This window comes from Micropterus dolomieu, linkage group LG05 (assembly GCF_021292245.1).
Source record: "Micropterus dolomieu isolate WLL.071019.BEF.003 ecotype Adirondacks linkage group LG05, ASM2129224v1, whole genome shotgun sequence".
Classification (NCBI taxonomy): Eukaryota; Metazoa; Chordata; class Actinopteri; order Centrarchiformes; family Centrarchidae; genus Micropterus; species Micropterus dolomieu.
In genome coordinates this window covers 21,479,823-21,507,070 of record NC_060154.1, presented here as the reverse complement: position 1 = coordinate 21,507,070, position 27,248 = coordinate 21,479,823, and the positions used below count along the sequence as shown (strand labels likewise).

The 27,248-nt window shown below is 43.9% G+C and overlaps 2 protein-coding genes across 4 annotated transcripts; both read right to left on the bottom strand.

The window, feature by feature from the left end:
* Window positions 1–665: 665 nt before the first annotated feature.
* Window positions 666–15,443, bottom strand: zbtb7a (zinc finger and BTB domain containing 7a). 3 transcript variants are annotated; one of them, XM_046050607.1, is made up of 5 exons: window positions 13,133–13,524; window positions 10,958–11,066; window positions 5,162–5,725; window positions 3,290–4,176; window positions 666–1,221 (listed from the first exon to the last, which is right to left on the bottom strand). In XM_046050607.1, exons 2-5 carry the CDS (start codon window positions 10,958–10,960, stop codon window positions 786–788), a joined length of 1,890 nt encoding a protein of 629 aa, XP_045906563.1. In that variant the 5' UTR covers window positions 10,961–11,066; window positions 13,133–13,524; the 3' UTR covers window positions 666–785. The 3 variants fall into 3 exon arrangements, with proteins under 3 accessions (XP_045906563.1, XP_045906564.1, XP_045906562.1); XM_046050608.1 differs by lacking the exons at window positions 10,958–11,066; window positions 13,133–13,524 and adding an exon at window positions 15,339–15,443; XM_046050606.1 differs by lacking the exon at window positions 10,958–11,066.
* Window positions 15,444–18,227: 2,784 nt separating this feature from the next.
* Window positions 18,228–27,165, bottom strand: map2k2a (mitogen-activated protein kinase kinase 2a). Its single transcript, XM_046050133.1, has 11 exons — window positions 26,363–27,165; window positions 25,982–26,192; window positions 24,241–24,387; window positions 24,040–24,117; window positions 23,609–23,660; window positions 21,539–21,663; window positions 20,710–20,923; window positions 20,453–20,517; window positions 20,258–20,319; window positions 19,959–20,004; window positions 18,228–19,842 (listed from the first exon to the last, which is right to left on the bottom strand). The coding sequence occupies exons 1-11, from the start codon at window positions 26,449–26,451 to the stop codon at window positions 19,732–19,734; spliced, it is 1,200 nt and encodes a 399-aa protein (XP_045906089.1). The 5' UTR covers window positions 26,452–27,165; the 3' UTR covers window positions 18,228–19,731.
* Between the last annotated feature and the right edge of the window lie 83 nt (window positions 27,166–27,248).

Here is a 27,248-nt window from a genome sequence, read left to right as displayed (position 1 = left end):
AGCCCTGCAATTGACGAGCCCCCATTAAAGTGGATTTGACTCAACATCAGATTTGTTTTTCAGTAAGACAAACCATAGACTCTTAAAATGCATTTTATAGAGAAAGTAACACTTCAATCAAACCCTTGTCTGATTCTTTCTGGAACATTTAGAGAGAAAAACTGTTGCATCAAAATTGTGGTGAGTTTTCCTTGCATATGCCATATTGTGGCAATGTTGTTTCTATGGTAACTGTACATTTCAGACCTGCAAAAGAATAGAAAAAGAGTTGTTTTCACTGGGAGGATTTGTCCTCGCTTCACCCGTACAGCAGCCAGAAGGTGCTTTATAGACACCTTGCTTAGAGCTTGAAGGCTGTGAGGACAAAACCAATAAAAATCTAAATCAACTGCATAGTTGCTCAGAATTTCTTTGTATCTATCATACATTTGCCTAAGCATATGCCAATGTATAAAACACCTAATATTATAAAGAAAGAAATGGCCCAGAAAGTGGACGTCATGGGTGCATGATTTGAAGCGTTCTTTGCTCAGAAACATAAACCGACTCAAGTGCTTGCATGTCTACTCCATTTCCTAAAGTAAAAGGAGAAAGAAATATAAAGATTAGATTTTTTTGTGACACCCTGATTTGGTTTATAGAGGAATAGTTAGTTGTTTTGTTTGTTTGTTTTTTTTTTAAAGTTTGCCTTTGCATGTTTTTTCTCCTCTCTGTTCACTGGCCTGTCTCACAGGCTGTGCAGAGTGACTATGGTATCCAGCAGTGTCCTTGTCGCCCCTGCAGTCTCAGGGCCCTGCCTCCACGGCCAACTCCTGCAGCTGAGGACTGTGTGCATGGGCTTCAGCAGCCCCCTCCACCTCAGCCGCTGATGATGCCTCTGAGCGCCGCCGTCCCCTCATGGTACGAGGCCCAGGGCCTGTGTCGGAGCTGGGGTTCAGCAGGCCCAGGGGGGCATCAAGGAGCCCTGGCTCTCGCACACGAGGCTTTCGGCCTCGACGAGACGGGATGCCGTTACAGCCGTCCTTCTTGAGGTGGCGGTGCAGGTGGTCCGAGCGCACAAAAGTCTTAAAGCAGCTTGAGCATTGGTAGGGGCGCAGGCCGGTGTGTACGCGCATGTGGTTCTTCAGGTCGTAGTTGTGAGCAAAGGCGGCTCCACATTGCGTACACAGGTAAGGCTTCTCTCCTGTATGCTTCCGCATATGAACCTTGAGCTTGTCCTGCCTGGGAGGGAGACAAATAAATAAGATCACATCAGAACACACAGACAAAAAATTCAGATGCAGAAGAGAATCAGCTGTATTCCATTTGAATATACTGCACAGCTTCAGGTGTTCATTTCAGCCTCAGTTACTTTTCAATGTGATAGAATGTACAAATACACAATTAACTCAAACTACATTATTAATTCTCACATGTACAGTGGTCGGGTTAATATACTTTGGCTGGTTTTATTTCCTATTAAACAACTATCTTTTGGATCTCTTCCAATGGGATTATTCTGTGAGGGCAGTTGGGTCAACTGAGGAAAAGCCATAAACTTTACATCTTTATCTGTGTAATTGCACATAAGAGCACAACTGTGGACTGACGAGAAAGCTCAATGTTCACTGTGTCAGTTGGCATTTTTACGATTTCTGTTAACTTTTCTTTGAGGACACCATAAAAACAGACATATCCCAGTGCATGTGTTTTGTGAATAGAAAATAAATACTTCAATTTCCTCTGCAGCTGAACAATTCCAAAATCGTTTAGAACCCCCCACTAATTATTGTTGATTATGACTGAAATATAGATGAGTCTCTGAAACATTATTTATAAGTAAATCAAACAGTTCATATGGAAGACATTCCAATAATGTGCGAGTTGAACAACAATTTACATGCTGGTCATAAAAAGACCAAACTATGACTTGACTTCTCTTGACTTCTTCTGTCTTCTCTCATCTCATTGCATCCTGGAACATTTCTTACTCTGGGTTGATACACCGCCCACTAAACTTTATCAGGCTGCCTTGGCCTTCCTCTGACTCTTGTCCCTCCCTCCCCCTTAGCCCTTACTATCTCTCTAGCTCCCGAGTTCTTTAATCGTCTAACCCTTCTGCACCCAGGGCAGAGGGCTTCTAAACATCTAGTTAAGACATCTTTATTTGAACACACACACACACACACACACACACACACACACACACACACTCTAAGTGGATTAGCTGTCATACAAGCAAACAAATAAACCCACTGCAACCCTTTCAGGTCTGTACAAACGGTGGCCCAAATATAAAAATCAACAAAGAAAATTGTACATGGGTAAGGAGAAACATGCGTGCACACACACACACACATACACACAGGCCAAAGCCTTGGAACAAAGTGGCACACTGACAGAGGTGAATTATTTAAAGGACAGAATGATTTATTACTGTGCGAGGCACACTCTTAACCCTGATCAAACAGGATTAAGATTACAATACCACCTTCCCACTGCCGGTCAAATTTAGCTAGAAGGCAAATTCAGATTGGTCTTCCCTACCTACTGTGCCAGCAGAGGTTCTAAGTATTTCTGGCCTACTGCATCTATTTCCAGCACAAGTCCACTGATTAATTAATTAAAGGAATGATTTCAAGGAAAAGGCAGGACTCCTAAATACGGGGAAACCATGTGCACTCAAGTCCCTTGCTGTAGACTAGCCACTATTATCTGAGTGGCACATGGCAGATTTCATTAGAGAGGTAAAGGAGTGACAGAGAGAGGGGAGGGAGGTGGTGAAACTACTCTGCCGTGGGCAATAATCAACATAACCAGAGATCAAAAGTTCAAAATTCTGCATTGGAGCACGCAGAGCACCATCCAGGGCCTGTAATCCCCCCCCGTATCAGAATACAGCACTTTATCGCAGCCTTCCGCTAGATAACGCTACCATGGTACAGCCTTCTTTTATAGGACCCCTATGTTAAAATTCGAGGACTTTGCTATGAAGGCTGTCACAATAAAACAGACCTTTATAACCATCTGACCCCCTCTCTCTGAGCAAGAATATTCTACATGCCATTTTGATTAGCATTTGGCTACAATGTGACGATGAAAAAAAGTGGTTAGGAATAGTCAGTCCATGATCAAGGTAAACATTTAGACTCACAAACTGCGCTGCCTCTTTAATGCAAAGCTAAGTTGGTTAGTCCTAATGCTCCTGCTCTCGGCTTTGTTGTGTTTCCCACTGCTTGGCGGTTTGTCTACAGAGCCAAGACTATTAGTACATGTGACATGGGGAAGTCACTTCATTAATTGGGCTTACCTGGTAAAGCGCACTTTGCAGATGGCGCATTCATAGGGTTTCTCTCCTGTGTGTGTTCGGATGTGGCGGGGTAGCTTGCCGGCTCCTTGAATGACCTTGGAGCATATGGGGCATTTCTGGAAGGCCTTAGAGCGCATCTTCCTCTCTCCTCCACCTCCTCCACCCCCGTTGCCTCTCTCTCCAACCCCCCTCTCTCCTCCTCCTACTCCAACTCTCTCTTGGCCCGTTCTGCCCCGTGATAACCAGAGTGGCGGCACTCCCTGTGTCACAGCAGCAGAAGTTGTATCCTCATGCTGTGAGCTGTTAAAATAATTCAAGTAAAATTCCATGTCTGGGTCATCCCCATCTCCCTGTTCCTCCCCGGTTGTTGCACGCTCCTTCTGCTTCTCGATGGAGTCCATCATCTGCTGCAGGAGAGCACTGGCAGAACCCCTCTCCCTTGCCATCACCTCCCTACCTCCATCCTCCACCTCCTGCCCAAGCCTAGACTCAGGGGGAAGGTAGAAGTGCCCATTTTGGGATGGAGGGTAGTAAGATGACCCCAGGCCTGCGCCGTTTCCCTGCACCGCCTCCGCGTCCTCATCTTCTTCTTCATCCTCATCCTCATCCTCTGGTTCCTGTGAGGGGGCCTGGGCCAAGGCGATGGCCAGGGGGGAGTAGTACTCACCAGGGACAGCTGGAGTCCCATTGCTGGGGGCCCCCCCATTACCGTGGTTAAAGTGCAGGTGTGTGGGCAGGTCCCTGAGCTCTGGCGTGCTGCAGCTGCTGCTCCAGTGCGCCCCTCTCTGGAAGTACTCCAGGTACTCCTGGGCCCGCACCCGGTTCCCCGGCTCCCTGCCTCCTCTGCCCTTCCCCTCCTCATCTTCATCTCTCTGCTCACTGCCCGCCTAGTGAAACATGACAGGGAACAAAGAGTGAGTGAAGGAGAAAGTTTGCACCAAAAAAAAAGAAAAGGGAAAGTGAAAGACATACAGGAGCAAAGTAGAAAAACTAAAATATATTTCTAAATAAATCTCATTCTATAAAAGCGCATCAGGTAAAGTGAAGGCTGACAAATAAACCTAACTGTGAGGCCTATCAGCATGGGCAGATCACTATGTGGGTATCCTGGATGCGCACCAAGGGGCTCAGTATGCCCGTGAGCACATGCATGTGCAAACAGGAAATAAAAACTAATTGGCAACTGGTATGGGGTTTGAACAACAATAAAGCAACACAGAGCCCAATATATGTTTTGGTATATTCAGCATTCTTAAAAAGTGTGAGTGTTGAAGTCTTTATGGGTTGTGAGAGAAAAGTGTTGCCAAAGTTCAGCAATGTTACAGGTGCATGATGCGATGATCACAGTAAAGCGAAGCTGTGATTATCACATGATGTAGAGCATTATGTATTCAGACACAGCATATCACAGCTACACTTGATCGTGTTGAAGTGTAGCTGCGATATGCTGTGTCTGTAGTCTGCATAAGAGCATGCCGTCCTTCCACACACACACACACTATTGGCTCTGAATGAGTAAGTGTTGAACTAACCCTAAGGCTGTGGGCGTGTGTTTGGCATAGTGAGAGAGACTGATAAAGGCCATGATGTAAGCTTGACTATGCTGACTATTACTGAAGGGGATGGTATGATGACCAGACTCATCATTCCCTAAGTGGCTAAACCAGGAGAACTATATTTTGAATGACAGATCTACTCAGCATGAACTGTTCTGTATCTCAGATGGTCTGTGCTTCGCTCTAAATTCATTCAACACAATGGCTTGCTTATGGTGTCACTAACTCATTTAAAGGCAGAGCAGATCAAATCCTATCTCAAAGCTTAAATCCAACCTAAGCACACGTCACTTCTAGTTTTATAATGGTCTTGTACCGGCGGGGAGAGCACTTTGGTATCCAGCAGGTGTGTACAGACATCCTGGACAGGTGGGATTTCCAGGAGACGTGCAGCGGCAAGGATGTCAGCCACACTGCTGTGACTGACTGTCAAGGTGGCTGTGTAGGCAAAGTCCAGCAACGCTCCCAGAGCCTCCGCCTCCACAAAGTCGATGTTGTAGATGTTCTGTTGGTCAGCAGCGGCCCCTGAAGTGAAGAGCTTGTGGAAGTAGGAGCTGCAGGACGCCAGGACGGAGCGGTGAGCTGGGAACTCCCGGTCCTGGGTAACCAGGAGCACGTCACACAGGAGGCCGCTGAGCCGCTGCTTGTTTAGGCTGCCGAGGATGTCTGCGCTGTGCTCAGGGAAAGGGATCCCCACAGGCCCTTCCTCTGCCTCTCCTGCCCCTCCTCTCCCTCCTCCACCGCCGCTGGTTGCTGTTCCCCTGAGCCGCCTTCCACCCCTCCCACCGGCTCCTGACGACATCTTCCACCAGCCTGCCGCCGAGCCGCCTAGCACAGCCCCCACCCGTGTATCCGTCCTGCCGTCTGTCCGTCTGCCTGTCTGCGGGGAGAAGAGTTAGATAAAAGGGAAGGGGATGGAGGGGCAGGATGAAGAGGAAAATTATAGATCAGTTCATGACATTCTTTATGTGGATGAAGAAGGAGGGAGGAATATTGATTCATTGATTCACTACAGTCCGAAATATACAGCATAATGCTTTAGAATACAACCCAGCACACACAAAATGTTCATGGAGGACAAAGTTGAAATTTTAAATCTTAAGTACAAAGGATTAGTGCACAGTTCTTAACATACAGAGGGTAGGCAAAATATACACATACAGGCAAAGTTGGCTCTTATCAGGTTACCATTGTTATCAGCTATACAACAGGTTTGGTAATCAGCATTATGAGCTTTCGATTTTAAAAAGGACTTAAATTACAAACAAAATTACTTAATATGTCAAAAAAGCAGTATACAGTACATAGGTGGTTGATGAATACTGATAATTGGCCTGCAAACTAATGACCCATTTAAAATTGGTGAAGTGTTTTTTTTTTCCCCTCTATACAGTATGCTTATCCTTCATCCAAGTAAACTGTGCACTGACTTGACACTTCTCTAAATAAAATCTGAAATGATTCACTCTAACAAATAATCTTTATTCATTAATATCTTGGCATTGCAAAAACTTCTCTACTGATTTTTCACTCCAACACATTGATAGTTTCATGTGAATGTGTGTTTTTAATACTGTACCGAAGCAATCCCCATCAAAATCCTTTACCATGTGTTTCTCACCCACAAACGATTACAGTTAAAGTCATTTTGGGCTCTGTGAGTGCCCGAAACTGAACTTAACAGTGAAAAGCTTTGCATTTGCCGCATATATTGAATGCTGTAAATAATCTTTTTTGTAAGGAGTAGCTCACATGAGGAGCGCGAAAAAATATAGTAGCAAAAACAGCCAATTCAAAATACTGTATTCCTTTTCACTGGACTCGAGAAGAGCCTTGAGATAGTGTCCAAAGTAACTAGAAAGAAGCCATGCAGTAACACCACCAATTTTAAAGTGAACATACTGGAACTACAGGTGTATTTACACATTTACTACAAAAACATACAGCAAGTATAGTACAGCAACAGTTTTTGCGTGCTAAAGCACCATGAGAGGAATGACTAATTGAAGATGTTTATGCGTGTGGAGGTGGCTAGGTGCCCGTTTCCTTGTACACACACCTACATCGACAGGTGTGTGTGTATGCACTGGAGCAAGAAACCAAGCAAGAGATCGTGGAGGACAGATAGGCAGAGGGCAGTTGGGGATCAGAGTGCATGCTGGGAGCTGGGCTGTGCAGCTTGTGCACTCTGTCAGCCGAGTGCTGGGGAGGAGAGCGAGGGAGGTGGAGGAAAAGGGGGGGGGGGGGGGGGGGGGGGGGGGGGGGGGGGGGGGGGGGGGGGGGGGGGGGGGGTGGGGGGGGACTGCCAGAGCAGACCCTGTGGAAAAACTCCACAGGAGGAGGAAGAGGACACGTAACAAGCTGCGAGGGAACAGTATTAAAAAGGGAGGTTGTCAATCCGGTCCAAACTGGAGCTGGTTACCCCACCCTGTACTGTGTGCCAAGTTTCAGGAAAGGCTGTCCCCTCGCTCACGTGTGGGGGGAGATTAAAATGATCGACTGAAGCCTGCGCAGTGGGAGGGGGGTTTCAGCAGAACAAGCCATCCTCGATCTATTAACACACACACACACACACACACACACACACACACACACACAACCAAATACTGTAACATCACAGAGACGTCAATAACGCACAAAACACACGTATATAAACACACACATATAGGGCAACCACCCCCTGTCACCCTCCTCCCCCTTTCTCCATCTGCCAGGGAGACCCAGCAGGGGGTGAGGCCGGAGGGGGGGGTGGGGTGTTGGAGGATGTACTGAGTGTATTGCTCTCTACAAGAGTGAGGCATTCAAATGACATTCCTTCAGATCAGCCGTCCTGGTATGTTCTTATGCTACACCCCACTACCAAACCTGCCTAACCTGGCTGCCTCTCCCCTTTCCTACCTGCTCACCTGCGTTCACCTCTCCTGGTTTCTCCTCTGTTGAGTTATGTTCTCCCCCGTTAAAAGCAACGCCTATCTGTTTCCAAGCCTTGAGTTTGGGCAACATGTCAGCTCTGCCCACAGGTCAGAGTTAGGTAAGACCTCTGGAGAGGCAGGTAGGAGAGGATAGCAGACATTTGTTCCAAGTTATCATTGTCCTCTAAAAAAGTCTTTTCATAAAAACATGATAAAAACACAATTTAAATAAATATATTGTACATTCAATTAACACAGGTCATATTTTAGAGTACGTTGTTGTTTGATTAATGGTAAAATGTCTCACAGGGCCACACTGTTGTGGTCCATACTATACATCTGTTTTGACAGGCAACAGACCACAAAGCCTCTGCAAACACTGCCAACGTCTTTTACAAACCTCTGATGAAAACAGGCTGTCAGACAAGTCATGAGCAAATGTTGTTATCCAACTCCTCATCTGAATATGCTGATAGCAGAGGAGGGAGAGAGGAAGGGAGAGCGAGAGAGTGAGATGGAGATGGAAGAAATAAAAAGGGCAACCACATGGCTACCGGTCACGTCCTTCACAGGTGGAAACGGATCTCTTGTGAGCCCAGTCAGAACCCAGCCAACCTGCTTTTCTCTAACACAGACACACAGCACCTGCACTAGACCAGGCTGTGCTGCAAGCATTCATAGCGTGTTATCCCCCATACATACACAGCTGACCCTGGGTCACGGCTTTGTGGGGTAAAGACGCTGAGCTGAGAGCAGATAAAACACACACAAACTATAATTCAGTGGCCAAGAAGCATGGAGGGACTACTCTGCATGCAGAAGCAACAGTCCCCGAATAACCTGTAAAGAGCACAAAGAAAGAGGAAACACAGTGCAACAAACCTGATCCTGACACCTCCTCATGGCTTGAAACATTCCTTATCACTAATTCATGCCTGTGGGTGACAAGGCCCGCAGCCTAGCACAAAGCAGCACAGCAACTGTCCGTTCCACTTCCAGGGAAGGGAACTTCTCTCAAATGCCCAGTCTGTGAGCACCCAGGCCTGCTTTGCAAGTCAAACTGCCGCAAAACACAGGACCCACCCATCCCATCCCCGCCCTCGTCACGTCCATCTCATCCGTAACCTGCTTCTACCCCTTCCCATACATCTACACACAACAAGGATATATATCAAATTATGCAACAACAAAAAGAAGAGTAAAGAATTAGAGACTTAACAACCAACAACTGTCTCCTGTAAAGCAGACTGTGTGCTGTTACTTCAGACTATGCTGTGTTTTCTTAATATCTAAGCTAAGGCAGTCACACCCAATTTCCGTGTCATTCACTGACAAACATTTTGACATCACGCTGTGATTATAGTTAGTAAAATTGATTTTATTGTGCCTGGTATGCATAACCTATGGAAGGACTGCAGAATTTCCACCCTCAAAGTATCTCTGTCTTTGGCTGACACATACCAGTCATTCCTAAATACAAAAGGAACAAACTGTTAACCCTGTGCAACCTCAGATGTTTCTTAGATAGACAAGAAAATAAAAAGCTTGCTGGCACTTTAAGAGCAGTACACAACAATGTTTTAAGGTTTTCCTTAACTTGAGAAAAGGATAAATTAAAGATAATTTATCAGACTATCAAAACAGTAACATCAGTTATTACAGTGAGTATACTGCACTTAATTTTTCCCCTTTAGAGAACCTTTTATTTTTATATTTATTTTTAGCAAATATCCTCCCTTTGGTCTCCTTTAATTCAAAAATTTCAGTTACTAGTTTCTTAATATTTAGAATGCAAAAAGTGATTCACTTAATGCACAATTCAAAACTACTGGGCAACCCAAGTTTAAGTGGGAGCAATCAGAGAAAACATAACTGAATCATTGATCCCTTAAACCATAAATGTTAATGGACCTCAGATGGGCCACCTTTTAGTACTGAAATACAGAGCAGTTGTTAATTTTATACCAAACACTTTGTGAAGTGTTATTAGCCTATTGCTTTTACAAGAGAACAATTCTATTGGGTTACTCCCATTACTCAGGTGAAGACTTTATGCATTCAATAGCTCACTTGCTATCAGAATAATTCATATAGTTAAAACACCACCAGTGCATGTATTAAGATTTAGGTGCAATAGAAATACAGAGGCAAAGCCAGAACTGAAAACAATTTTAAAAATCTGAATATTAAACACCAAGTCAAAGAATTTGTTTGGCTCTTTGCTGTTGTCTATGCTTCCCTGGCCCTTTCTTTACACACTCTTTTTCCTTCAATTGTCTCTGACTATCTCAACTGGTCTCTATGACAGAAAAATCTGCCTAGCCTGCCCTGTTGCAAGAGAATCACTTCACTCAGGTCAAGGAGGTTCAAGGTCAGACCAAGATAATGCAAGATAATCGGAATGGGGAGGGGGTGGTAGTTCCTAGGAAGAGTGGATTTTGAGCAAGCACCACAGCCAAGTGACTCACTGCTGCCAGTAGTGGAAGGAAACCTGATTGGTCATATTGGGAGCAAAGCAGGAAGATGGCAAGTGACTGATAAAACTGAAGTTGCGAGTGCTGGTCTAGGCCTGGCCGCTTTTACTCGAAACTAACCAGGAAGTGCTGCCAAAACACAGACACAAAGCAAGTGAAAAGGTAGTGGGCGAGGCAGGGCGTTAAAACACACAAGCTCACTCATAACTCCTCAGCGTATGGCCTAGGAATCCGGCTCAGATGTCAATGATAAACTCATTCAGTTACCTGGTGTAACCTGCCTCAGTAGCAGGAAAGGTAACCACCCACAAGCTGGGTAAAGTTTAATGTGAGGGAGCTAGCAGGGGGTTTTATGATGTCATTATAAAGATCTATGTTTTGTGATGCCAGATAATAAAGGAACCGGAAAGGTGAAATCTATAGCTGCTAACTAGCTCTCATACTATTCTAAATTTGTCTGTAGTTTGTTTGTATCAGTCAGACCCACTGTGTAGCCACAGCATTGCAAATACAAAGAGTGCCCAGAAAAAAACCCCATTGTAATTAAATCCAGTACGGCAGCTGTGAATTACAACTACTCTTTTTAAATCTTTTTTCTTCTCCATATGTAAGTGAAGCAGACAAAAATATTAGGAACATTATAATAAAAAAAATGCGGTTCAGTGCCACTCCACTACAAAGTATAGCATTGGGGTGCTGCGTTCGCTCACCTGGTAGAGCACATACCATATCAAAGCTGAGTCCTTATGGCAGCGGCCCGGGTTCGAATCCGGCCCGGGCCCTTCGCTCCATCTCTCTCTCTCTCCCTTGCCTTTCCTGTCTTTCTCTACCTTGCCTACCAAATAAAAACAGAAATGTCGGGGAAAGAAAACAACACAAAAGTATAGAATTTAGACAACATACAAACAACTAAAGAAGTAGTCTTGGCAAACACTCCATACCGAGAAACACAACAGTGTAGCGCCATTATCAAATTAATTAATTCATTTCATAATGTTAGTTTGTTAAGACAGTGTAACAACACTAACTAAAAAAACTACAACACTACTTTCATGCCAGTCAAAATATCGTCTTTCGCTGAATATTTTATTGTGAAGTCATGAGTCCTAAAACACATGTCTTGGGACAGTAGCCTTTCACAAGCTGCAGTGTAATAAAACCACATCCACAGTCTGAGTTCCTTTTAGCTTGAGTAACATGCTCTGTCACTACCATGCTGCCAACCAGGAAGTGTAACAAAATCTAGCACATGGCTTCAGAGGCAGCACTACACCCCAACACAGCATCTCCCAGCAGAACTCAAGCTGACCGGTTGGTCAGTCTGCGGGCCCGTCATGCCCTGGCTGCACCACGTTGTGCGTGCGCAGCCCAACAGGGAAAGAGGACTTCCTGTGAGTCTGTGGCAGGCTTGTAACAGAACCCGCTCTGTTATCAGATGACCAGCTCTCTGCTTGCTTGCTCTCTCTGTCCCTACTGTCTGACCCTTTCCCTCTCTTCCTCTCATCTGTCGCTCTCATCTCATCATTGCTCTATCTCTGTCTAAGACTCTGCACTGCACAGAACCAACCACATCACCCACTTCCCCTTTGCACTGCTGAGGAGGCAAAGCAGTGCAGACCTACCCAGCCTCCTGTGTCTCGCTGTCCTTTGAGGCAACCCACCCATTTTCTCTCCTGTTTCATCCCAAACTAATTTATTAAATCAACATGCAGACAGTGTGAGACTGGTCACTTATCCCCTTCTTGATCAGTTGGCCTTTCTGATTAATTAAAAGGAGGTTCTGGTACATCTGTACTGGTACATCTCTGTACTACAGTATTTAATATCACTATCACAATAAATAACATTGTTGACAAAAGCCTACAGCCTTCAACTAATTCATATGACTATCACATAAAAACCTCCAATTTATATATTATTAAAAGACATCACTTAACTACAGAAGTGTGAAAATTCAAGTCTAGCTTTAACTTCCCCTCAAAAAAAGTGCCAGCCTCTTCCTCTCCCGCTCTAATTTGATCAGGTTGTGTTGGCTTCTCCATAATAAATGCCCCAGAAGAGAACAGAAGAAGCCCCTTTACTCCTCCTAGACTTCAGCACAACAACAGAAAAACAACAGAGAGGGGTCTGTCTATCTGCCTAGCTAGGCTGGAAGCTGTGGTATACTGAGCAGCTGACCAGGGGAACCAAACATTAGGGGGAAGTGAAGCTGCATTCACCCATGAAGATTATGATTAAAAGTATTAAAACTGTTAAAGAGAAAAGAAAAAAGTTTTAACTTATACAAATAAATATATAGAAATAGAATAGCTGCACAGAAATGGTGCCGTTTGGTACACAAAAGCTCAGGTTTTAATTCCACCATTTGGGCCACAATACATAATTTGACCACATAAACAAAACTTTGAACAAAACATAATGACTGTTACATGTACTGCGTTGTATACAGCCAACATTTCACTCTAAAATAAAGCCTCAAACTGCCACGGCGACATCACGCAACCTGTCTTCTCAGTCTGTCTGAACCTGCTAGTTTCAGGCTATAGTGGTGTAGGCACAAACATACAGGAATATCAAACTGTATTCAGCCTCACCGCCAAATTGATGGGTGGTGTCTTGGACCTGCCCACAGCCACTGAAGTCCCCTGCAATTCCCCTGGAGTCTATTGTTGGTAACACAGATGCACACGCATGCACAAGCACACACACACACACACACACACACACACACAAACACATATGGCGTCCTAGTTTAACCTCTTGCTGGAATTTACTTGAACTAACTGTACCGTTTTTCCATAGTGGTACCTAGGAAGTTGCATAGAGGGTAGCGTCAGGACAATATTTACTGTAACAAATATATTCTGTGACATTGAACTGAATAAAAAAAATGTCATCAACCTTGTTTGCAGCCGCTTTCGTAGAGGCATTCCAAACACTTTCCCAGCATTTGGGCGTCTTCATGTACTGTGCTCTTCTCGTACCCTCTCCGTGCCCACACGTTTAAAAAACGGGTTCAACAAGTATGCAAAGCCAAAAAATATGCATCTGGTTATCGAGCAAGGCAGTCAGAGTTCTTGTGAAGTCTTTAAACCACGAGCCACAAGCAAGCAGGACATGACAGGCGAGATTAGAATCTGTTTTTAACAAGATGCTAGTGAGGAAGGGGGATGAGTGAACTGGTAGTAAAATGCCATGCCAAGATGCCATGAGATTGACCATGGTGTGAGTAGCTGAGAAAAAAGGGGCCACAAAGTTAACAGAGCTTAAGTTTTACTTTAATATTTAATCGGACTGAGAAATTGTTACAGTCATCACAAGACTTGTCACATATTCTCCCCTTCAGCAAGAAGAGATGTCACTTAGGTTTCTCAAATAAACGATTACTCAACACCCCACCTGCACTTCGTCAGCTATCAACATGGTTGCTCTGCCACAGTCTAGCAAACATTTGATGCAGTGTTTTTTGTGGAATTACTATAACGCCCCTGAAGAAGCAGTAGTACAGGATGCGCAACGGACTTCATCTTTTCACTCTATTAATAATAGCGGCAGTGCCATTTAATCACAGCAGTGGATGAAACATTGGAACATTAAAAAGAATATTATGCCTTGATGAGCTTGCATGCCCATAGTTAAAAAGTTGGCCTGATTTGAATAAAAACTTTATGACAATAACTATTTCTCAGAGCAGTGTTCTGTGCAGCACCTTGCACTCAGTCCTGACCTATTTGTCATCCACTTCTTTATCCGCAAGTGGGTCAAGAACTCTGAACTCTATCAAGCCCCATCCCTCTCACTCTACTTCACACACAACACGCTATGGTATTTATTTCCTCTGCTCGCCTCTCTTCTCCGCTCAGTCACAGTCTAAAGACACAGTGTGAGTGTGTATGTGGATGTCTTTGGAGTGCTTACCAAATAGGCAGAAAATGTTTCCCGGGCCCTATCTGCCTCCCCTGCCTGCCGGCCAGCTCTGCTGCCTCCGTCTCTGGGCAGGGCTAGAGCTTTACCAGACAGGAAACTTGCGAGTGGCCCTAGTCATACAGGCAAGCCCTTGCCTGATCCCACACAAACAGACACCTACCCACCCCCCACCCCCCTTCTGTTTTCAGCCCACAACTCAGCTCTGCATCCCCTGCTCTTATTGGCTTGACAGCTGCTCACTCACCACACCTCCTTGTCAGGATAGGCTAGCGGCTGTTCCCTTTCCTGGATGGCCAAGGGCAAGGCACTCTGGGATGTAGAGTTCTGAAACCTCATTCAACCTGCTTTGCAGCCCCCGCTGTGGACTACGAGTCCCAGCGCTCTCTGCCCTCACCACCCCCCACTATCTCCAAGCCTGCTCTAACGTAAGCACTCAGGGCTGAATTATACACTACAGTATGTTGCTAGCAGGCTGCCAGGTATTAAAGTACAGACCAGCCATCAAACAGGGCCGAGCGTCGTATGAAAAAATAAAATCATTTCAGCCTCAACTGTCAGAGCAGAAACCAAACATCAGAGGTGGATTGTTTCATTGGCTCACACTCCAGTGACATTTCAGACACACTTAAAACTCCTGACCTAAATTATGACTTATTCCCCTTCCAAACAGCCTAATGCCACTATAACATGCTCTGCGCACAACGCACACAACTTGCCCCGCACTGAGCATTTCAATTGCCACTATCCCAAAAAGTTGTTGCTATTGCTTATACCTTGTCCAATGTAATTATTTTTGGTTCCTCCTTCCCCTCGTTCAGTACACCCCCCCGCACCCTCTCTCTCTCGAGAGCCCCCATCCCCCTCCTCCTCCTTGTCTAAGTGCTTCCACCTGCCTGAAAAGTTAATGCCTTGAACACATCATATAAACTTTATCTCAAGATTCCCCAGAGGTAAACAGCAGTACAGAGGAAGTACTTTAGGAGGATTAAAAAAAGAGGAACCTTGACTAGGGACTACTGCTGCGACCCACCTCTCCTCTCCGGCCAACCCCCCCACCCTGCTCTCCTTTCTGTCCCCCTCCCTCATTCCTCCCTCTCTCTTCTCCTCCTCTGCCCTGCTCCCCTCTGGTCGACAGGCCCAGGGCATACAGCGAGGGGATGGCAGGGTGCCTTTAGCTCACCTGCGATGGCCGTGGTGAAGCTTGTTGTGGGTTAGCTCAGCCCTCTCCTCTCCTCCTCTCCCTCTCACTGTTGTGCAGCTTAAAGCCCCGTATGCGCTAACCAAGCAGCAGCAGATCAACTCAATTCCCTTCCTGGTTTCTGGAGGGCAAAGAGGTCCCTCCCTTTCTCTCTCTCTCTCTCTCACTCGCACTCACTCTGTCTCCCTCTCTCTTAAAGAAACAGCAATCCCCCTCGGTCTCCTCTCCCTCCTCCCTCTGCGAAAGCAAAAGTAAAGTAGAAATGTCTTTGCGCTCCAAAGTGGACAGTTGTCAAAGTCATAGACTCAATCAGAGATGACACAAATCATTAACCCATGCCTTCCCACTCTGTGGCTTTACAGTGAATGCCAGCCACCATTCACTCTATAGACACTCAAATACTTGATATGAGGGTAAATGAGTTTTAACTCTTGTCAATTCTCACTCGCCTCATCTCTCACTACTCTTTTCCTTTTCTGTGTGAGTCGCACCCACCCATCCTATTGCCTGAGGTCATGGTGTCCCACCCCAAAAGCAAGCCTTGGCAAATTCCAGCACATACAGTAGGGGCTGCCAGCAACCCCCTGGATACACTTTCTGGCTTGGCCCAGTCTCTGTACATAATACCTGCCAGGCTCCAACAGGTGAGGCATCAGAGAAGACATTACTAAGTCGAAAAGAGTCTTATCCACTGAGGGGAATGGCAAGTTCCCATGTGTAAATTTACAGCTATTGCGCTCGATGTTGCGCCACTTCCAACCGCCCACCCGCACGCCCCCTCAGTGAGTGCAAGCCAGCCATTATGCCATGGAGTGGGATGGAGCACAAGATGTATTTGATGATTCTGTTGCACCATAATCCATATCAACGCACCTCTAAAAGCACTTTAAAGTCATACATTTCATGCAGACACTTTAGAAGATGTACTTTTCACAATGTTGCGGCCTGTAAACAGTTGCCTTTTGGCTCCAGTCTCACAGGAGCTGTACTCCACAATGCAGCAGGGCTTGACACTGCCTTGACGCCGCACAGATAACCATGCATTGGGAATGAAGGGGCTATTTGGCAGGGAGAGGTAGTGACACACCCTCTGCCTAGAGGGCACTATTCAGCAGTGTCTCTGCATAAGCTCAGGGGAATCACAGCTTTCAAACTTCAGAAACACACATGAATTGCAGTACTTGGAAGTTTGGTGCCATCATTTGCTATAATTTGCAATGCTAAGTGAAGAGGATGCAGGTGAATAAGTTGCAGCCTAAGTGAAATGAAATAGCAGGATATACACTTTCGCATAATATTTACACAAGTTGCCTTCTGTTTCAGTTTTGCCCTGATTGCCCACAGTCAAAATTAGTTCTTCTCAGGCCATGGCAGTCTCAGATGATGTCAGACATTTTTATGGCAATGTCGCTTTTCAGTCCAATACAAGCTGGTGCTCTCCAACTCCAGACACCCCACATTAAAGCTGTGTTTGTCATTATACTGTCTGAATGAAGGTTTTGATTAAAATTAAAAAGGAGGCAGTTAAAAAAAGGCAGATATCCGCTTGACCTAGTACCAAATGCTGAAACATTTATAATTAGTACATTTAAAAATGTGCCTGCAGCTGTAACGTGAGGCCTAACTTTACACTTAATGTTAACTGAGTACTGGGGTCAGTAGGAAACAGTTTAGCTAATACTAACTTCACAAGTAGGTTACAATGTCGAGTTTAAGGTTCAGAGGTACCCTTTTTTTCATTGGTGCGTCACAAAGTTTGTCACCGCGCTTTGTCTGTAGGCTAACGTTAATGCTCTAGCTAGTTAAATATTTAATATTTTTTTAAAAATTAATTAAAAGATGTATTTAAAAGACAACTTCAGATGTATACTTAATATAGTCTGCATTCAACTCGTCATCCATCTCTCAATCTGAGTGCAGTCTATTTATTGAAAGTTACCTACCTGGAACAATAAAGCATAGTCGTTGTTGCAATGATGACTGAAAGATTTCCAGCCAATCAGAAACGACTACATCCGCGTATTTGGTAGGTATAACCAGACCATAGGCTGTATTACCAGACCAGTTGAAAGAGGGGCCGGCCTAGTATCACATTTTGGAGGTTAGTTAGGAAAAATCATCCAGATTATGCATGAAAGGGTCACCGCAAGCATCCACCACCAACTGGCCACCACCAAATTGTGACCTGACACAAACAACAAAGTCTCTAAAATGTTTAAAATTATTCAAGCTGTTCATATTTCATTTATTCGATTAACCGTCTCTAATTATATAGTCATCTATAAAAATATGTTTTATACATTTGATTTCCCTACATGGTCTGAATGCCGTTAAAGCCCTCTTCACACTCTTGAGAACAAAATTGTGGTGGGGAAATACTTTCATTGTATTGACAATTTAAATGACTTAAAGGGTACAGGAATCACTGTATAAAAAGCTCACTATATTCAGGGAAAGTCTCCACCAGTTTGCTCTAAACTCCAAATTCCACAAACACACCAAGAACATGACCTCAGTATTGTCAGTGACAACCAATATTATCATAAATAACCCTGTAGTAAAAACAGCCATCTCTATTGTTAATATTTTTTTGAAAGGGGATGAATAAATAAGTAATGACAAAGTGGAGCTCAATGGCTATCATAAATGAATAATTTACAATACATTCACAAATAAGTTTTATTTTAATCTTTTTATACATTATAATCATATCCAACACATTTTTATATTATAATAAAATGACTCTTCTCCCTTGTCATTTACATAAATCAAAAATTTGTATATTAAGACTGCAAAATATTACTCCTGTAATTTTTGTATATAGCTTTGTACACATACAAGTGACAATGCATTCATTTTGCTCGGAACGAACGCACATTTTGGGGGGCGGGGAGATAAGAAAGGGCAGCCATAAGCAGAGAGAATACAAGAGCTCTAGCAAGACGGCAGGCTAGCAAGTAACACCACCACCATCATGTGACCAACACTGACCTGGGTTTGTACTTTCACCACAATTAATTAAGTTAAATCGCAGGGGAAGTGTTTTCAATTGTATTTGTACCCAAGTCTTTTCCAAAAGCATGCCACTAGGCTGGTTGTGTCCCAAGAGAAAGCTTGGAGCGCCACACGTAGCAGTACAGTGAAAACAAACCAAATACACTTCAGGTGAAAAGTACAGACCAACAACAACAAAAAAAAAAAGAAAAAAAAAAAAAGAGAAAAAGTTAGTCAACATGATTGAAACTTCATATGGGACATTGCAGAGATTCAGGCTTTTGATTAAAAAAATAAAATTAAAAAAAACACAACACCACCAGCTAATCATCCCCATCATGATCTTGGGAAATAAAATACACATACAGTATTAGAAAGATAATAAACCATGCTATATCATCCCACAAACACAGTTTGATCATTGTTTTCTCAATGTCAATATTCTGGCATATATCAGGCCTCCACAGCATATGCCTCCTCACATGTGAGAGACACAGTGTGGGATGTAAAATGAAATGCATGTTGAGGAAACAATGTCAACACAATCAAGAGTGTAGATCACTAAATGAAAAAAAACCCAAAACATTCAAGGTATTTTGATATACTGTTCGTGAATGTGCATACACAAACTGACCAGGCATAAAAAAACAAACAAACCAAAAAAAAAAAAAAAACAAACACTAGTCTTGAGTACCCTCTTTGGTTTGTGATGTTCACAAAAATGATCTTTAGAGAGATCGCTCATTTACCAAAACGTGAAAATGACTCCATAGACGCCCATTTGTCTCACGCACTCTACTCACAAATTTGATTATTATATTGGAAATAATTGCAAGGTCTCTGCAGAGAACATTTTAGCATAAATACATTTGACAAAGGGACATTAAATCAAAAGAGCTGCATTCACCTTCAATAAAACCAATTGCATCTAGATAATCTGTTTGGATTTCTGTCTGTTTGGAAATCACTAGTCATTTATTAAAATACAATCCCACAAGCCATCAACTGTTGCCATACAAAAGATTAATACAGAATATTTAACAATACAAAAAAGAAGTTTGTCAGTCAATGCAAATTCAGCTGACACACTGGCAGCCCCTTCAGTGCTTTACATCCTCTGCAGCAATGTGGAAACATGAGCTGTGGCTACTCTTGACACTGGCATGGTTAAGCTGTGGTCTTACAGTACAATGACTCAACGGGCCCTGCTGCTGGTGAAGAAATTAATGGGGGGGGGCAAAACAGTTTTTTTTTTTTGTTTTTTTTTTTACCCAAGAGCAAGATGAAAAAAAGTGCCAATGTGTGTGATGGCTGTATGTGTAGTATATTTATGTGTATGTAAGCAAGACCCAGAGGTGTGGTCAGGGCAGTGGGGGCCTGTTCACTCAGTGCTGCGGGTGGGAGTACTGGGCTGGTTGAGGCCCATGGTTTTGCACAACCAGCCGGCAAAGTCCACTTCCTCCACTTCTGATCGCTTGATGAATGTGTGACTCTGAAAGAAAAATAAAAAGCGACACCACTGTTTGCACTGCTTGCATCAATAACAAAAAAATAATGATCTCGTAATCAAACTAGCAGATGAACAAAAATTAAAGTTCAGGTACCCACCATCAGCATCTTCAGATCTGCTCTCTCAGCTGGGTTTTTGATCAAACTGCACACACAAATGACACCAAAAAGGTTACCGACATGCAAGACTATAGAACTGCTTCTGTCAATGAAGGATTAAGTTTTATTTTTTCCCCCAATCTCAGATCTCACTAGACTTGTTTCTGTTAACACCAACTGCTGTCTTCACATCACATGACATTAAAAACACAAACTTAAGTCCTCTACATTATCTACTTTAAAAGCAGATAAGTACTTGTTTGGTAGCTCACACTAAAAATGCTGTTGCCAGTGCTCACCATTTTGTCACAAAGTCCTGGAAATCATTGGTGAAGACCCCAAGCGGCAGTTTAGGCGGTGGCTGAGGAGGAACCAAGAATTAAAAGATCAAAAACAGAACAATTAATGCAAATGTTTACGGTTTGCTTGTGTGTAGAAACAGAAATGTGTGTGTGTGTTTAAGAGAATAAACACAAATTGGCGTTTTCTCAGACCTCATTCACAATGTAGTCCAAGAGTTCAAAGATGGCCATGGCAGGTCTACTGTCCATCCCATGTCCTGTGGAGAACAGCATTTCATGCACACAATTACAAACAACAAATTAGTTGTAATAAATTAATTTAAATATCTTAAGCAAGCTTTTTGTTTTTATTAAAATTATATTTGAAAGCTTTTATCATGAAAACATGAATGTAAAAAGTCTATACAAATCGAGACGCATAGGTTTGCAAATGTTTGTGCGTTTCCTACCGCTCACGGGCCTGCCGGGTGGTCTAGGCCTCTGCGTGTTGGTGTGTGGCTCTCCCTCGGCCCCGTCCATAACGGCTCGTCCGAAGATGGCCTCCAGCTCTTTGGCTTCTGGCGGAGGGATGGGGTAGCGGCCAATCGCCAGCTCCACCAGGGACAGACCCATGCTCCACACGTCAGACTGAACAGAGTAGTGAGTGCCCTGCAGTCTCTCCGGCTGTTGAGAAACACACAATCTACGTCAGAGGGAGCAGGTAGAGCCAAGATGCCAGGCAGGAGAGAGGGTTCGGCAGAGGACTGGGTGGGGTAGGCACAGGAAGTGGAGGATAGCATAATGGGAGGGGGAGAGGAGGAGGGGGATATTATGGCAAGAAGCGTTGGGTGTGGTGAGGGCAAGAGGACAGAGGATGGGAGGGTTTGGCAGGAGGTAAAGAGCAGCTTTGGACTGTTTTAGTTAGAAGGGTGAGCAAGGGCAGGTGTGTGCATTGGGTATGAGAAAGGGCAAGTGTCTCTACACCACTGGTGCTTTGTGGGTAAGGGTTGGGAATAGGACGCACAGACTAGCAGCTTTCGGCACTGCACCCACCAGGTGTCTAAGAGTGAGGGGAAAGAAGGACGAGAAAGAGTGAGCACAGTTGCCTCGCTCATTGCCAAAGAGCCCTTTCCTGGGCACAGCCCTCAGTTCTTGGCAGGGGAGTGAGGGAGGGCCAGAGAAAAGGAAGGCAGAGGGCGGGGCCAGTGAACAAGAGCAATGTGAGAAAAGAGGAGAAGGAAAGTGGGGATAGGGCCAGAGGAAAAGGGGTGGGGGCGCAGGCGTGCAGAGCTGACTCACCGACATGTAGGAGCGCGTTCCAACAAAGGAGTTGGCCATGGAATCTATGAGCTGGCCGCTCACACCAAAGTCGCACAGCTTGATTTCTCCGCGAGAGTTGACCAGGATGTTGGAGGGCTTGACATCTATGTGGCAGAGGGGTCGAGGACGAACAAATGTACATTAAGTTTTCAGTGAGACTCGTCTTCATACTGCATCTCATCCGTCATCCACACTCAATCCATGTACAATTTCAGGATGAGAGAGGACTGCTTACAATAGGAAATCATGGCTAAACAAAAAGCAAATAAGTACACCCCTATGTAGGGATTAGAGGCTGTTTCGGATTCCTGTGTGATTTCTGCGAGATGGGAGTCAATTTCTCTATTCATCATGGGACTGGGACGGGATATATAAATTTGAATTTCTAATATGAATAAATGCTGCGTGCATCTATATCTACTTCATGTGAGACACGAATATGTGCAGGCTTTGGTAACAAATTTCCCTCCTGGGACAGTAAACATTAATAACAAAAGCTTTCCGATAGCAAATAGCTTTTGTACATTAAAAAATAAACAAATATACAAAAGAAAAATATTTCTTGCAACATAGAATGACTACAGAGACAAAAAGTTAAACCATCACTACAGTCTATCAAGAGGGCCGCATCTGTGGTGCTGCGTCTATCTAGCAAGGTGGAAAATAGTCGCGACTCAAGCTCAGCCCTTGTTATAAAACAAGCCCGGGCCTCCACATTTCCCGCTCCCACCGAACAACATCCTGCAAAATAATGGGGTAAGACTGTGCCCTGCAATCTGCCCTCTGTGGTGTGTGACCCCCTCCCACCGGCCAAGGACACGTGAGGAGTGGCTGAGAAAGAGGTGGCCATGAAAGAGCGGGAGAACGATGGAGGGAGACACGGGAGGGAGGGGTCAACAAGGCGCGGCTGCTGTATAATCATGTCTGAGAGGCTGTAATTACCGCCTGAGCTCACAGACAACCGTCCTAGAGTACCACCGACCCTGTAGCACAGCGAGACACTGATGTCTGCCTACTGCCTTCACCAGTACCATTCATGACAACACACCCATGGTTCCTCCCTGGTGTGCTGTGGAAACCCAGACTGCCCTGGACTCTACTATGGTGTGACTTGTGATTGTTTGAATGCAAAGATAATGTTTTTTTTTACTAAACCTTTTTTTGCTTCATGTTTCAAATTTCAAAATCAGGAACTCGTGGTATTCCCAAACAACAGTTTGCCTTGTGGTGAGCGTGCTAAAGTGCTTAAGATGTTGATGCAGTACATATGGAGGAAAAAAGCATGAAGACAATTAATACAAATCTGATCTGAAAAAGTACAGGGACGTCTGCAGCCGGGTCTAGTTAATGTGGTCCATTTAAAGTGGTTTCACCAACAGCAAAAAAAACAACAACAAAAAAAAACGCTTAGACATTTGGAAATAGCAATAATACCTATGTGCTTTTTGTTAGTGTGCTTGAGCATGTTTTAGCACAGCAAGGATAATGTCAGTGGAAAATTGAAGGATAATCCTGCATTTCTATCCATGCTTTTCTTTTTTATAAACGTGATGTTTAGACTGTAACATTTGCATGGTCTGAATCTCTGCGGGTTGCCTTACAAGCAACTGCAAAATTTAGCTACCACTAATACTGAACATTATATTAGCCACAAACGGCCATTAAAGAAACAAAAAAAAAACCCAACGTATTCTTTCCAAATTTCCTGTAACCTGAACAGACTTGCCCTTGGTCATTTCTATAAATTTTATTGCTAATACCAGACAAAAATAACAAAAAAAATCTCTCTTTCTTTAACAACATTGTGATATTCATGTATTTGTGATGCACAAATGAATCAATAGCACCAAGACAACATGAATGTACACAATACTACACTCCACACCTTAATGTCCACATACACCCTGATCATCATCATAGCCAATAATTATGTTAGTCTATCGCCCATCATTTGATTTTGTAAACTACACACCACAGTGATCTGAAATTGATGTTGCAGAAATGATTTTGAGAGCAATGCGAGTCATTAAAACTAGAGAACGCCCTTACCTCTATGCATGATCTGGTGCTTCTCCCGCAGGTATGCTAATCCTCTCAGTACCTGTAAACAAGAGAGCAAAACATTAACATCTCACACACACACACACACACACACACACACACCATTCCCTGTGTAGATATCAATTTAAAAATTGGTTATTTGGACTTGATGCAAGAGTTTAAGTTGAGTAAAATACAGTAAGCCCTGTTGTTTGTGACTCATGCATGACCGCTAGTTAAGCAACACCACAAAAGACACACACCCACAAATAGCAGTGCATTTGCAAAAAAAACCATATGTTAACAAGCTTTAAGAATCAAATAAATATCAATTCATACCACTGCAACCGATTTTAAAATGACATACATATCCGGTAAGCTGCTCTCAAGTCAAAAGGTAGAAACTACATTTGTATTGTATTAATTAGTGAACTACATACAGCTATGCTAACTTTCCCCAGGATTTCTTCTGGGATTCTCCTGGCTTCCTTCAGGACCTGGTCCAAGGATCCCCCATCCTGCAGAGACAAGTTGCACAACATAAATCTGACATAACCATTAAAACAAACTTCCCCCCCCCAATCAAATAGACAACATACTGGTATGTTCATTGGTTGCAAGCCCTGCTAACAGTCTCTCACCATGTGCTCCATACAGATGCTGATCTCCCCATCACTGTAAAAGGCCCCATAGAAGCCCACAATGTAGGGGGAGTTGCATTCATGCAGCACCTGCAGCTCTCTGATAATCTGGTTTCTGATGGCAGGCTTGATTTCCAGGTGGATCAACTGAGGAGGGAATGAATGAGACCATAAACTGCTGTTCTGACAAAAAGAAATGCACCCGATGCTGTTACATCACTCACTGACCTCCAAACATCTCAAGATAACGCATTTCAAAAGGTGGTGGTTGGCATAAATACAACACTTTCCAGTTCGTCTGTGTGATATGTTATACAACACATATTTGGGATTTCACATTTAAAGTAGTTTCAATCACTGACACAAACCACGTGAGTCTATATACACACCAAATGTCTGAGAATTTACACCTATGTTTTAAAGTAGTGATAACCCCCATAACAAATGCAGTTTTCAAAAATTGTGTCTCATCATTTGTAGAACTTTTAGGGGAAATTCAACTTGCCTGTCAACACACACCTAACGGCTCGACAGCCTACAAGCTTGTGCTTGCTTGAGTTGCTGCTGTAGTGTCTGCATGGAATCCCAATAGCTCGTAAACTGTGCACCCTACGTTATGATCTAAATAATACAACGCTATGATGCAGGAATACTTGACTATATTTGCGAGAATAATGTTTTGTTTTTTGTTTTTTTAAATCGCACAAAATACACAAGCTGAGGATCCCTTTAGGTTTTGTTAAAAAAGGCCAAAATATGTACTGCAAATCAGTGTGTAAAACACACAAACATCTTTTATGTCAAGGTGCCGAATCCAAAAAGTAGGTACTATTTAATTTCACAAGGAGTCCCAACACTGCAGAATGCTCCCTTTCGGAAACAGTCTCTTTCATTCATTAACAAGAGTACAATGTTTTGAGCACAGTTTGGCTCTTAATTAAATTTTGAAATTAAAGAAACGTTGAAAGAAAAACTGTTTTTGAAAGGGAGCAGCCAGACAGACATTTTATGGTGGAAAAAGGATTTGCAGAGAAACTCCTGCACAGTCTAATTTGAAACTTGGTACTACACCTTCATCAGGAAAAATGAGTACCAAATCTAGTATCAAAACGTTGTCACCTTATAAATTTATTTTTGCAAGTTAAACAGCGCGTGGGAGTTTCTTTGCAACTTTTGACCTACTCGTCCCCCTCTGATGCACCGGTCTCATGTTATAGCTGTGCGAGGTAATTTTCTGTTCCGAGTCTATGGTGGAACAATGAACCTGCTTGTAAACCTCAAACATATCTTTGCCACTTCTGCATGCTTTGCACTGCAATTTGTTCTTACTTATGAGATAGATAGATAGATATGCCGCCAATGATTATAATCTGTGATACGCTGATATTAAGATTTATCTAATGGTTATTCTCCTGTTCTATTGGAAAAAAGGTCTCAACTTTGCATTTTCCTTTAACTGCCCTTGTACATTCTCATATACTTCTGGCAAATCCTGATGTGTTGTTGCTGCTTTGAGATCATGGAGCATGGTGTGCTTTTCTCCACACAGCAAGTCAGTGCGGCTCTATGCAGAAGTGGCTGCAGCAAACCAAGCCAGCAAGAGTGTTATGGTGCAATGATAAAAATCTGTACTGCACTGGAATTCCTAAAAACAAAACCTCTGGAATGTGTTTTATTCCCTCCAACAGTCACACTTCACCTGTAACAACAACAAAAAAATTCAGCAAATGTTCATTTTCACCTTCCGGGCCATAACCAAACCCGAGGGTTTGTGGCGGACCTTGTTGACCACTCCTCCATTTCCAGCACCCAACTCACATATGGGGTCAAAATCCTCATCCTTCAGTTCCCCAACCTGGGCTTTCTGGGTGAGAAAGGCTTCCAGTCGTTTCCTCTGTTGTTCGTCCAGGTCAAGTTCACCCAGTTTCTTTTGTAAGGCTTCAAGGTTGGCTCTGTGAGGAGGAGGCAGACGGTTCAGCAGGGTTTAATACACAGATATGTCAACATTTAAAAGGGTAGTGCGTGATATTAAACTTATGCAGAGCTTGTAAAAACACACTTTACAGGAACTCACTCTTTAACCCAGGTACAATTTACTTTAACTCATGTTAGGGCCACTCACTCAGATGCAGCATCAATGGTGTTGGAGGTGGCCTGTCCTTCCCCAATGGGCGTTATGTTCAGGGGAACGGGTCTTCTTTTGGGAGCCATTTCAAGAAGTACCCTAAACGACTTTCTCAAATATCGCACTAACCTGCAGTGAGCTGGGAAGCTGCTAATCTGGCCGTTTCCTTGTTCGAAACCCAAGTGTGAAAAAGCAACAGGATCAGCTCTAGATGGCTAACAACTTGGCTAGCTAACGTTAGCAAAGTTACTATACTTTCGGTAGCATGTCAGTCTGCTATTTCGGTAATTCGTATCATGCCGAGGTGCTCGTTAAAAGTCAGGTCGTTTTCCGGTGCATCTATCGCTTTTGGAGTGAAAACATTTCTATTTTTCTGCTTCTTCTGGGTTATCTACCTGCTGCTACTAGCCACTAGCCTACTAGCTGCTTCGAGCTAGCACCAGCCCCTGGAAAAATCGTGCCCTGCGTCTTTCTGCCCTAATGTGCAGCCCCTCTTCTCAGCTTTCACAAGACAGCGAGCCGCCACGGGTGTACCGGCAGCTACACCGGGAGGCCGACTCGACTGGCAGCGTCCAAGCAACAAATCCCTCCGTCTTTCAGTCCGAGGTGTGGGGCTCTCAAGCGAAAAAGGGCTTTGGCTCTGGTTGATGGTGCTTCAATACAGGAAGCAGCAGCTGCAGCATCAGATCTGTGTGACACCCACAGGGAGAGCCCTTCATAAATAGCGCGAGACTGAGGCCCTCTGACAAATGGATGCGAGAGAGGCAGCGAGCTCACGGGAGGTGTACGATATCTGCAGTTTGTGCTAATACCTCATGTACGCTCTCTTTAATGAGGTGAAAATCCATTTTAACCACATCTTATCCAGCACCTGCTGCTTTCT